This window comes from Bos indicus x Bos taurus, chromosome 2, assembly GCF_003369695.1.
Source record: "Bos indicus x Bos taurus breed Angus x Brahman F1 hybrid chromosome 2, Bos_hybrid_MaternalHap_v2.0, whole genome shotgun sequence".
Lineage (NCBI taxonomy): Eukaryota > Metazoa > Chordata > Mammalia > Artiodactyla > Bovidae > Bos > Bos indicus x Bos taurus.
Genome location: NC_040077.1, coordinates 1035009 through 1048702, shown reverse-complemented (window position 1 = coordinate 1048702; position 13694 = coordinate 1035009). Strand labels below are relative to the sequence as shown.

Sequence of the window (13694 nt, the reverse complement as noted above, 5' to 3'; positions counted from 1 at the left end):
AAGATGTACATGAAGTACCACACATTATATAATAGGGAGAGGTCACCTGAAACTTCCCTTCCATTCCTTGAATTTAATTCTCTCCTCTCTCCTTTCCATGCATAGTTTATAGTGCATAGTTTCCATGCATAGTTTGCTTATTTGGAGTGTTTTTAACTTTGACACCTTTTTAAATGTGATTTTTATAAATACAATTTAAATTTTGAAAAAGTATAGAAGTTGAAGAATAGTAAAAGGAACATCTGTGTACTTTTTTTGTTCAGGTTCACCAGTTGGTATCCTTTGATCCAGAACATTCCTCACCATTTTTTTTCTGACCTTGACATTATTGAAGAGAGCAGGCTGATTATTTGGTAGCTTGTCCTTCAGTTTACGTTTGTCTGACAGTTCCTCATTATTATTCAGGTAGTGCATTATTGCACAGGTTCCTCTATCTGTACATGTTTGAACTATAAAAGCAAGTTTAGAGATGTTAGGTATGATTGTTTTCTTGAAGCACACAAAAACATTGAGGACGTAACTGTCATGAGGTAATCTGTTCTTTTTTTGAGGGAGGGGCCTGCACCAAATTGGTATACAGGATCTTAGTTCTTCACCCAGGGATCCAACCCGTTCCTCCAGCAGTGGAAGTTCCAAGTCTTAACTACTGGATGTCCAGGGAAGTCCCAGGGTGAAGTTTTATTTACTCAAACTTGTTTAGAAAGCTCTTACCAACCTCAGTGATTCATATTTGTCATTTCTTGTTTTAAAGACAGATGTACATTATTCCATACTATCACTTCTTCTGTGTCTGTCTGATTCTCCTTTGAACAGCAATTATGTGGAAACACCAAGAGATAAAGAAATGGGTATGTTACCAAATAAGAGAGAAATTGTTTTATGATATAATTACTAGACATTGAGAGTTTATAAAAAGCTGTCAATAAATGTATGAAATAAATATTTCTATTGTCTTGAAATGCAATTGTAATTGTAAATTTTCATATAAAATATAAATTATGACTGTAAGTTAAACTACTTTCAATTATGTAAAGAGAAAAATCAGAACTGAAGATAAAATATTAAAATTTTAAATATATTAGAATGTCAATTTATTGTTTCACTACTTTTGAACTTTAATTTCTCAAGTATGTTTTATTTTGAGTTTTGCTAAACTTTTTACTATAATTTTGGGTTTCTTTCCCATATATTTCTGATAAAACTGAAATTCTTTTGTTATATTTTAGAAAAGAAGGATGATTTTGACTGGGGAAAATACTTGATGGAAGGTGAAGAAATTGACCTTGGCCCAAGTGTAAACACACCGGTGAGTGGCAGTACTTTTGCTATATAAATACATCTCAGGTTATTTAGATTATTTTTATGGGTCTTTTTATCCTATCGATGAGTGGCAGTACTTTTGCTATATAAATACATCTCAGGTTATTTAGATTATTTTTATGGGTCTTTTTATCCTATCGTAACTTATCTAAAATAGGAATACTCTTCTTTAAATTAGAGTAGTTTATTATGGAATTTTTATTAAGATTTTGCTCCAAAATACTGGTACTAGAAAGTTGATCAGAATGAATATATGTATTCCTTAAGGAGCTACAAATCTAGGGATTTTTGCCACCAGAAATAATTCCATCCTGTAATAGTAACTTTGAACATGTATAAAAAGTTTCATTTGATATAGTTCTTGCTTCTGAAATTTTCATAATCTTTTCATCTAAATAGGTCCATTTGTTAGGTGCTCTAAGGTTAAGGTGTATTTCCTTCTTTTAATCAGAATTGGTCTGAAGAAAGTGAAGATGAAAATGATCAACAGTCCTTAAGCAGAGAGGACTCTGGGATTCAGGTGGACAGGACACCGTTAGAAGAACAAGATCAAAACAGAAAACTGGGGCCTCGAGTCATCTGGAAAGGTACTGTGTGTTCAGAATGCTGGCATCTCTAATAAAATTCTCTAAAAGGAAAGGCAAGCTTTGAGAATCAGTTCCAAGTGATTTATAACATTGGTAAGCTCTGCCTTCCTAATAAACAAACCTTTTTAAACCATTGGCACATCTTCTGTAACGCGTTTTAAGTATTATAGCTCTATAGAATTAATGTTGAAAAGGCATTTACAGTGCAATTTTGGTCTTTTTTTTTAATAGGTTTGAGAACTTTGTTAGTCTTAAATGGTTTGTTTATATTTATACTGAAGAAAGATTGGCTTTGATAAAGTTGTTATTCAGTTGCTCAGTCATGTCCAACTCTTTGCGACTCCATGGACTGCAGCACGCCAGGCTTCCCTGTCCTTCACTGTCTCCCAGAGTTTGCTCAAACTCATGTCCGTTGAGTTAGTGATGCCATCCAACCATCTCATCCTCTATCATCCCCTTCTCCTCCTGCCTACACTCTTTCCCAACATCAGGGTCTTTTCCAATGAGTTTGCTCTTCAGATGGCCAGAGTACTGGAGCTTCAGCTTCAGTCCTCCCAGTGAATTTTCAGGATTGATTTCCTTTATGATTGACTGGTCTGATCACCTTGCAGTCCAAGGAGCTCTCAAGAGTCTTCTCCAGGACTACAGTTTGAAAGCATCAATTCTTCAGCTCTCAGCCTTCCTTATGATCCAACTCTCACATCCATACTTGACCATTGGAAAAACCATAGCTTTAACTAGACAGATGATGTCTCTGCTTTTTAATACACTGTCTAGGTTGGTCACGGAGAAAGCAGTGGCAAGCCACTCCAGTACTCTTGCCTGGAAAATCCCATGGACGGAGGAGCCTGGTAGGCTTCAGTCCATGGGGTCGCAAAGAGTTGGACACGACTGAGCGACTTCACTTTCACTTTTCACTTTCACACATTGGAGAAGGAAATGGCAACCCACTCCAGTGTTCTTGCCTGGAGAATCCCAGGGACGGGGAAGCCTGGTGGGCTGCTGTCTACGGGGCCGCACAGAGTCGGACACGACTGAAGCGACTTAGCAGCAGCAGCAGCAGCAGCAGCAGCAGCAGCAGGTTGGTCACAGCTTTTCTTCCAAGGAGCAAGCATCTTTTAATTTCATGGCTGCAGTCACCCTCCAGCAGTGATTTTGGAGCCCAAGAAAATAAAGTCTGTCACTGTTTCCATTGTTTTTCCACCTATTTGCCATGAAGTGATGGGGCCAGATGCCATGATCCTAGTTTTTTGAACGTTGAGTTTTAAGCCAGCTTTTTCACTGTCTTTCACCTTCATCAAAAAGTTCTAAAGTTAGTGACTAAATAAAAGAAAAATATCTTACACAATTTAAATTTTAATGCTTTTTCAGTTTTTAGTGAAAAAGTATGATTTGGTAGAATCTAGAAAGAGCTAGAAACAACCTTAGAGATTAGAACATCTACTTCTCATTTTATAGATAAAAAACAAAGATGTGGTTATAATGGTTTTCTCATGCACACAGCTGTGAAGCTAACTCCAGAAGCTAGGATCTCTGGCCTGGTCCTGTTCATTGTACCTGAATCTTGCCAAATGCACATAAAGTAGTTAAAATTGATTTAGCATGCTAACAATTTTCTGGTTTCTTTTCTCTTTTCATTATTGAATTGGACCTTTAGGGCAGAATGTGGATTAATCAGCTCAATGTCATGAACAGCAGCCTGTGCAGGGCCTTTTGGTTTAGCTTATTTCTGCTCATCTGCTCTTTCTGATTCTCACTCTGCTTTCTCTGCCAGCCCAGTGACAAGCTCTTCTAATGTATTTGATATCTGTTCTCAAACACATTGAGGTCTTGTAAAGTACATTGTGTCAATTGGTTGTATTTTATTTTTAAATTACATGCTGATAATATGCTGTGTGTAATCTCTGTTGTTTCGCTCTTTCCATTTAACTGTTTTAATCTGTCTGTGTTGCTCTAGTGGCTACATAGGATACTGCAGTTTGCAACACCACACTTGTGTTATTGCTTCTTTTGTTGATAGGCCTGAGCTACCTTCTCCCCTTCTGCCTGGTGCCATGCCTATTTTATGGACATGGCCCACAGTTTCATCCCTACTTGATTAAATCACCCACTTTGATTTGGTTTGCTGTTTTCATTTGTGTTTGTCTAACTACTCAGGATAAGTACTTCGGATCCCTTGGTTTCCTCAGGTTTGCCCCTTATATGATGTGTCCACTGATGTCCTTTCCTTGCTTTTCTTTGGAGTTTCATGTCCTTCCTGCCCATCCCCACCAATCAGAGTTCTTTGTATATGTAGATAGTAATTCCAAGGCTTTATACATTGCTATTTTCTTCCTTTAGTCACCTGTTAACATTTTCATGGTATCCTTCAAACAGAATTTGATTTTTTAAAATATTTTATTGTACTTAAATCTGTGAATTTTTCATGATATGGTTAGAATTTGGACCTTGATATTTTTCTTTATGAAAACATTCCCCTGTATTTTCCTTCTCTTTGCTTTTTTATAGCTTTTGTGTAGCTCTTCAGTGACCACCAGATCTTCTCTTATATATGAAATGAAGAACAGCTTATTTTTCTCCAATGTCAGGAGCACATTTCCCAGCAGTGTCTAGTTAACAGTCCATTCTTTACACATTGCTTTGTGGTTCTAAAATTATTGTATATTGATACACTTATTTCTGAACATTCAGTTCTCTGTCCTGAGTGTGAGTTGTGGAAGCACAGACTGTTTATATGTCTTTGTAATATGTTTCAACACACAGAAGTCAAGTTTTCCCTTCACCTCCTTTGCTCTTTTTCAAAATTGGCTTAGTTATTTGTAGACTTTTATTCTTCTGTAGACATTTTGGGAGCAGTTTGGTAAGTTCCTTTTTAAAAATCCAGCTGGAAAAATAATCCACCTGGAATTTTTATTGGGATTGAATTGAGTTTATAGATTTAGCTTGAAGAGATTTGACATCTTTTCTGTGGAAATATCTATATTTATTCTAATTCTTTTATGTCTTACTAGATTTTAGAAATTTCCTTTGTCAAGATCTTAAGTATTTGTTGATTTCTATGTGTGTTACTAGTTGTTATGGTTAATAGTGTCTTTTTTTCTTTTATTTATTGCTGATGTAGGGGGACACTTGGTTTTTGTAAATTGTTTTTTTCCCAGCATTCTTGCTGAACTCTTGTATTAATTATATATTGTTAATTCCCAAAATATTGGGGTTTTTTAATAGATGATCAGTATTCCTTGCAAATATTGACAGTTTTATCCACTACCAGTTCTTAATATCTTATTAATGAAATGTTAACCATGTCTCTTTTCTGGCCAGCCCTCTAGTCTATAGAGGAAGCAGTAGCAATGGGCGTGTATTTCCTGGAGTGGTTATCCCAAGAAGGTTGCCCATGAAATTCCGTAGTTAAGTGTGATGGTTTTGGCATAGGTTCTGGATATGTGGCCTTTGCAAAATTAAGACTATTATTCCTGTTTTTCTGGGAGTCTTTAAATCATAAATAAATATTAAACTTTAGCAAATGCTGTTCTTTATCTGTGAGGTAATTCTATAATTCATCTATTTTGCTCTACTACTTCACTGATAGATTTTTTTGATTGTGAATCATTATTATATTCCAAAGCTAAACTTCTTTTGACTACATCGTGGGATTGGGTTATTAGTTTTTTTTAAATGGAAATTTTTAATCTTTATTCTTTGATGAATTACTTTCTCATATTATGTCTTCATTTGGTTTTAGAAGCAAGGTTATATTAGCCTCATAATGTTAGATAGCTTTCTCTTTTTCTGTTTTTTGCACCAATCTGTGTAAGATGGCTAATCCTTCAAAGCTTAGTACTAGTCCTGAGGCTTTGGGGGTGCTTGGAAACATCTTTAGTTACCATTTCAATGTCTTTCATAATTATTAAACTATTCAAATATACTGTTTGTGTTTTTTTTATTCATGGGGTCATTTTAAGATTGAGTAACTTTTTTAATTTGTAGCAATGACATTATTTAAATTTTGTATATATATATCTCTTTATAGTTTTAACTGATTTTATATAAATGTATATAAATGTTGTCAGATACCTGTTATTTTAAAGAGCTTTTTTTCAGTTGAATATTCAAATGAAATTCTAAGTCTAGCTATCATAGCAAAGTTGATCTTTTCTTAACTCTTATAACTTAAATGTAACTAAATTTCTTTCCACTAGATGAGCCAGATGCCCGAAGCTGGTTGGAACAGCATGTAGTGCATCAGTACTGGACAGTCAGGTCCTCAAGATTTCCTCATAGTTTACATTTGCATTCTAATCTAGCTACTGTCTGGTAAGCAGCTAGTTTTCATTTCATGTGTTGACAGAAGAAACTTTATGTTTTAAATTTGGTTTTGAGTTGTGATTTAAATCAAGTAGTTCCTTAAACTTTTTAAAAATTGAAGTATACTTAATTTACAGTGTTGTATTAGTTTCAGGTATACAGTTATGCATACATACATTACATGTGTGTATGTATATATATTTTTCAGAGTCTTTCCCACTGAGTTATTACAAGATGTTGAATATAGTTCCCTGTCCTATATAATAGGTCCTTGTTTACCTATTTTAGATATAGTAGTATATATGTTAATCCTAAATTCCTGGTGTATCTTCCCCCTCACCCCTGCTATCCCCTTCGGTTACTGTAAGTTTGTTTTCTATGCTTATAAATACATTTCTGTTTTGTAAATAAGTTCATTTGCTTTTTTTTTTTTTAGATTCCACATATAAATGATATCGTATGATATTTGCATTTGGCTTTCCTACTTACTTCACTTAGTAAGTTAATCTCTAGGTCTATCCGTGCTGCTGCAGATGATTTTTTTTTTTTTATGGTTGAATAATATTCCAATTAGTATGTATGTGTGTACCACATCTTTATCCATTCATTTGTCAGTGGACATGTAGGTTGATTCCATGTCTTGTACTATTGTAAATAGTACTGCTATGCACATTGGAGTACATGTATCTTTTCAAATTAGAGTTTTCTGTGGATATATGCCCAGGAGTGGAATACAGGATCATATGGTAACTCTGTTGTTAATTTATAAGGAACCTCTATACAGCTGTCTTTAGTGGCTGCAGCAGTTTGCATTCCCACCACCAGTAGAAGAGGGTTCCTTTTCTCTGCACCCTCTCCAACATTTATTATTTGTAGACTTTTTAATGATGGTCATTCTGAGTGGTATGATCTGATGCCTCATTGTAGTTTTGTTTTGCATTTCTCTAATAATTAGTAGTATTGGGCATCTTTTGAAATGTCTGTTGCCCAACCGTGTATCGTCTTTGGAGAAGAATCTGTTTAGGTTGTCTGCCCATTTTTTGATGTTTTGTTTGTTTTTTTATACTGAGCTATAGGAGCTGATTATAGATTTTGGAAATCAATCCCTAATCCATTACTTTATTTGCAAATGTTTCCTCCCATTTGCTCAGTTGTCTTTTTGTTTTGTTTATGGGTTCCTTTGCTATGCAAAAGATTTTAAATTTAATTGTGTATGATTTGTTGGTTTCTGTTTTTATTTTCATTACTCTAGGAGACAGATACAACAAAATATTGCTGGGATTTATGTCTGAGAATATTTCAATATGTTGTCTTCTATGAGTTTATGATGTAATATCTTATACTCAGGTCTTTAATCCATTTTAAGTTTATTTGTGTATATGGTGTTACAGAATGTTCTAATTTCAATTTTTTACATCAGCTATCCAGTTTCCCAAGCACCACTTATTGAAGAGACTGGTTTTCTGCATTGTTTATTCTTACCTCCTTTGTTGTAGATTAATTGACCATGAATGTGTGGTTATATTTCTTGGCTTTCTATCCTGATCTGTATGTACGTTTTTATGTCAGTACCATACTGTTTTGATTACTGTAGCTTTGTAGTATAGTCTGAAGTCCTCCAGCTCCATTTTTCTTTCTCAAGATTGTTTTGGCTATTTTGGGTCTTTTGTATTTCCATACAAATTTTAAGACTTTTGTTCTGTGAAAAATGCCGTGGGTGATTTGATAGGGATTGTATAGAACCTGTAGATTGCCTTGGGCAGTATGGTCGTTTTAACAATATTGATTCTTCCAATCCAAGAACACTGTATATCTTTTCAGCTGTTTGAGTTGTTTTAAATTTCTTTCATCAACATCTTTATAGTTTTCAGAGTACAGATCTTTTGTCTCCTCAACTGGGTTTATTCCTAAATATTTTAGTCTTTTTGATGCAATGGTAAATGGGATTGTTGCCTGCCTTTCTCTTTCTGACATTTTGTTGCTAGTGTATGGAAATGCAACATATTTCTGTATATTAATTTTGTATCCAGCAACTTTACTGAATTTATTGATAAGCTCTAGTAGTTTTCTGGGGGCATCTTTTGGAGTTTCTATGTATAGCATCATGTCATCTGCAAACAGTGCCAGTTTTACTTCTTCTCTGATTTTGATTCCTTTTATTTTTTTCTTTTCTGAATGCCGTAGCTAGGACTTCCAAAACTATGTTGAATAAAAGTGTCAAGAGTGAACATCCTTGTCTTTTTCCTGATCCTAGAGGAATGCTTTCAATTTTTCGTCTTTTAAGTATGATGTTATAATATGACTTTTATTATGTTAAGGTGTGTTCCTTTTATGCCCACTTTCTGAAGAGTTTTTATCATATTTTGGTGTTGAATTTTATCAAAGATTTTTTTCTTCATCTATCGAGATGATCATATGGTTTTTATTTTTCAGTTTGTTAATGTGGTGTATCACATTGACTGATCTGCAGATACTGAGAAATCTCTTGTATCCTTGGAATAAATACTACTTAATCATGATATGATCCTTTAAATGCATTGTTCAAGTCAATTTGCTAGTATTTTGTTGAGTAATCTGTGTTCATCAGGTGATGGCCTGTAATTTTCTTTTTTTGTGTGATATCTTTGTCATATCAGGGTGATGGTGGCTTCATAGAGTGAGGTCAAAAGTGTTGCTTCCTCTGCAATTTTGTTGGCATAGTTTCAGAAGGATGGATGTTAACTCTTCTCTAAATGTTTGGTAGAATGCACCTGTGAAGCCATCTGGTCCTGGTCTTTTGTTTGTTGAGACTTTTTCTGAGTACTGATTCAACTTAATTACTGGATGTTTGTTTGTTCATGCTTTCTATTTCTTTGTGATTCAGTCTTGGGAGATTGTCCATTCCCAGGAACTTGTCCATTCCTGCTAGGTTGTTTGTTTTATTGGCATATAGTTGCTCGTAGTATTTTCTCAATAGCCTTCATATTTCTGTGGTGTCAGTTTTAACTTCTCCTTTTTCATTTCTGACTTTATTGATTTGGGCCTTCTCTCTGTTTTTTGTGTGTGTGTATGTGTGTTTTCCCCACTGAGTCTGATTAAATAGAGGTTTGTCAAATTTGTTTATCTTTTCAAGGAACCAGCTCTTAGTTTCATTGGTCTTCTTTATCTCTTTGTCTCTATTTCATTTAAAGTCTCCCATCATTATTGTGTTACTGTCAATATCTTTTTTTAGATCTGTTAACATTTATTTTATGGTTTCTTTCCTTCTGCTAACTTTGTGTTTTATTTGCTCATCTTTTTAATCTAGTTCCTTTAGGTACAAGGTTCAAGATTTTTCTTTCTTCCTGAGTTAGGTTTGTATCACTGTAAGCATTTGTCTTACAACTGCTGTGTCCAGTAAATAGACTTTGGATTAAAGTGTTTGTGTTTTCATTTGTCTCCAGGTATTTTTTTATTTCTTCATTGATTTCATCAGTGACCCATGACCCACTTTTTCTTTTCTTTTGCAGCTTTTTTTCCCTCATAGTTGATCACTAGTCTCATAGCATTGTAGTTGAAAAAGATGCTTGGTATGATTTCCATTTAATTTATCGAGTCTTCCTTTGTGGCCCAGCATGTGATCTGTCCTGGAGAATGTTCCATTTGAAGTTGAAAAGAATGTGTGTTCTACTGCTCTCAAATGGACTGTTCTATAAGTTATCAGTAAGGTGATCTACTGTAATGTGTAACTTAAGGCCTATGTTTCCCTATTTATTTTCTGTCAGGATGCTCTGTCCATTTATGTAAGTGGGTATTAATAGCTCCCATTATTTTTCGGTTACTATCAGTTCTCCTTTTAGATTTGTTAACATTTTAGTTGTACATTCAGGTACTTTTATGTTGGCTGTGTATATGTTTACGTAGCCATTATATCTTATTGGCTAGATCTTTTTTTCGTTGTGTAATGTCCTTTTTTGTCTCTTGTAACTCTTTATTTTAAAGTCTGTTTTGTTTCATATAATTATTTCTACATCAACTTTGTGTGGATTTCCATTTTCGTGGAATACCTGTTTGCATCCCATCACTTTTAGTATGTGTCTGTAGATCTGAAGTGAGTCTCTTGTAGGCAGAATGTATACAGGTCCTGTTTTTGTACCTGTACATCCAGACTGTGTTTTTTGGTTGGAGCATTTAGTCTGCTTACGTTTAAGGTAATTATCAATATGTATGTTTCTATTGCCAGTTTGGAGAAGGAAATGGCAACCCACTCCAGTGCTCTTGCCTGGAAAATCCCATGGATGGAGGAGCGTTGTTAGGCTGCAGTCCATGGGGTCGCTAAAAGTCAGACACGACTGAGTGACTTCACTCTCACTTTTCACTTTCCTGCATTGGAGAAGGAAATGGCAACCCACTCCAGTGTTCTTGCCTGGAGAATCCCATGGACGGAGAAGCGTGGTAGGCTGCAGTCCATGGGGTCGCACGGAGTCGGACACAACTGAAGCAACTTAGCAGCAGCATTAGCAGCAGCAGCACTGCCAGTTTATTAACTGTTTTGGATTTGTTTCTGTAGGTCTTTTTTTTCCTCTTTCTTTTATTCTCTTATGATTTGATGACTATCTTTAATGTTATGTGTGGATATCTTTTTCCTTTTTTTGTGTATGCCTATTATAGATTTTTGTTTTGCAGTGACCATGAGGTTTTTGTATAGCAGTCTGTATACATTCATGCTTGTTTTAAATTGCTGATCTGTTAATTTCAAATGCATTTTAGATACCCTGCCTTTGTATTCTCTTCCCTTCTGCCTTGCAGATTTTCTGCTGAAAAATCAGCTGATAGCGTTATAGGAGTTCCCTGTATTGTTGTTTTTCCGTTGTTCCTTTTCATACTCTAGCTTTAAGTTTTTGTCATTTTGATTGTAGTATATCTTGGTGTGTTCCTCTGTGAGTTAATCCCGTAGGAAACTGTGCTTCTTGGACTTGGGTGACTGTTTCCTTTCCCAAGTAGGAAAGTTTTCAGCTATTACCTCTTCAGATATTTTTTTCAAGCCCTTTACTCTCATTTCTTTTTTGGGGCTCTATCCTATAAATATTAGCACACTTGATGTTGTCCCAAAGGTATCTTAAAAATGGATATCCTTTCATTTTATTCTTTTTTCTGTTCAACAGCAGTGATTTCCACTACTCTGTCTTCCAGCTCACTGATCTGTTTTTCTGCCTCATTTAGTCTACTGTTGATTCCTTCTAGTTTAGTTGTCAGTTACTGTATTTCTCAATTCTTTTTGGTTGTTCCTTCTATTTTCTCACTTTTTTCCTAAAAACTTCTAATTTCTTTCTCTGTACATCCATTCTCCTTTCACATCCTTTGATCATCTTTACAATCATTACTTTTAACTCTTTTTTGGATGCATTTTCTATCTCTATGTCACTTACTTTTATGGGATTTTATCCCTTCATCTGAAACATATGCCCTCTGTCACCTCATTTTGTTAAATTGCTATGTATATTTTTATGAATGTGGAAGGTTAGTTACATTTCTCAACCTTGTAGAAGTGGCCCTCTGTAGGAAATGTCCTTTGTGCCCCAATAGTGCACTCCCCTCTTAGCATAAAGGGCCAGGGGCCAGCTGGTCCCAGGGTGTTGTCTGGCTTGCATTTGTGGACTCGGTATACAGGCTGCAGGACTGTGGTTTTCTTGCTTCTGATGTCTGTCCCGTGGTGGGATTTGTGCAAGCTTCCTGCAGGAGGGCCTGGTGCCTGCCCCCTGGTGGGTAGATCTGGGTCTTGTCCCTCTTGTTGGCAGGGTCATATCTTAGAGCATGTATAGAAGTGGCTATGGGCTCAGGAAGTGAAAGTCTTTGGGTAGCCTGTCTCCTGGTGGGTGAGACTGTATCCCTGCCCAGTTTATTATTTTGCTTGAGGTGTCCCTGCACTTCTTGGAGTCTATAGGCTGTTGGCTAGGGCCAGGTCCTGGTGCCAAAGTGTCAGCCTGCACGAGAGCTTATGTAGGTGAATGCTCCCTGATATATCCACCACCAGGGTCTGTCCCCAATGTGAGCCACCAAACATCTTCTGCCTCCAAGACCAGCAAGTAGGTCTGGCCCAGGTTCCTATCATATTGCTACTTTTGTCCCCGATCGTGGTCTGCTTGAGATTTTGTGTGTGTCTTTAAGAGTGAAGTCTGTTTCCCTCAAGGCTACAGAGATCGTGCAATCATGCCCCACTAGCCTTTGAAGCTAAATGTTCTCCTCTTTCTGGTGCCAGGCATCCAGCAAAGGCTCACGTGTGGGAGAACCTCTGTAATAATTCTCCAGTTTGTGGGTCACCTACCTAGGGGTTAAATGGATTTGATCATACTGCAAATCTACCTTTCCTACCTGTCTTGTGGTTCCTTCTTTAATATTTACTTAATATTAAGTAATATTTACTTAATATTTATTTTATACTGGTATGTTCCAGTGTTTTTCATCAGGTTTTCTTCTGCAATAGGTGTCATTTTGATGTGCTTATGAGAGGATATTATTAGCTTAAGGTCCTACTCTGCCATCTTGGCCACTCTCCTGAATCACTTATTCTTTATAACACTTTACACTTGCCACTTACCCTGTGGTCATTTCCTCGACTTCCTAGGTCTATTCACTTATTGAGCAGCAAGCCAAATTCTGAAACACCAAGGTTGCAGCAGAAAAGGGTTTATTCCCAAGGCAGCCAAGTGAGAAGGGAAAACAGATCTCAGATTTTCTTGAAATTTTTGTCAATTTCAGTTGAATTGATAAATTTAGCTTTTAATTAATTACTTTAATTATTTAATTTAATTTCATAATGAGGTTATTATTTAACTATGGTCTGTCTTTGATTTGTTTATTTTCAGAGTGGATGGATTGGTATATATTAGGCCATTTGCTTGATTTCTGTTTTCATGAACTTACTGTAAAAATAGTTTAACAATTTTTCCCAAAACAACAAGACATAATTTTAAATATTGCTTAAGTCAGCAATAAACATAACAAATACTCTGAAAGTGCTTCTCTGAGAGTATTTCAGTTGACTTGTAAAAATGAATATGGGAGGAAAATTAAAGCATGTGTTATGTTTATTAACTTATTGAATACTTGTTAAATTGCTAGTAAATTACTTATATTCTTTGAGACTTCTAACTTTACTTAATGAGACATCTTTTCATTGGCATTTGATGTTTGTTATCTAATAGGGACCAACATTTGTACAGCAGTGACCCGTTGTATGTTCCAGATGACAGAGTTTTTGTTACTGAAACACAGGTTATTCGGGAAACCCTATGGTAAGATCCATTAACCTAATTTCATAGTCTAAAGACTTTATTAATGAGAAGCAGAATTTTGGTTTTTTAAAGAAAGGTGTTTGAGGGTATTTCACATGTATATTAAAAATAGGCCATTAGATTTGAACCCAAAACAGGTCCTTAGACACCTAATCTAGTGCTGTTACCTGCTGAGATTTCCAGATTCTGGTTCTCAAAAGTGGGAAGTTGTGTTTTGACCATCACCTAC

At 35.6% G+C, this 13694-nt stretch overlaps 1 protein-coding gene across 1 annotated transcript in view; it reads left to right on the top strand.

Moving 5' to 3' along the window:
• The window catches only part of TUBGCP5 (tubulin gamma complex associated protein 5), a 50596-nt gene that overhangs the window by 14458 nt on the left and 22444 nt on the right, over positions 1–13694 (top strand). The window contains exons 4-8 of the mRNA XM_027554397.1: positions 752–848; positions 1227–1306; positions 1772–1907; positions 6107–6221; positions 13376–13465. Coding sequence (XP_027410198.1) covers positions 752–848; positions 1227–1306; positions 1772–1907; positions 6107–6221; positions 13376–13465 — 518 coding nt within the window. The remainder of the gene's footprint in view (positions 1–751; positions 849–1226; positions 1307–1771; positions 1908–6106; positions 6222–13375; positions 13466–13694) is intronic.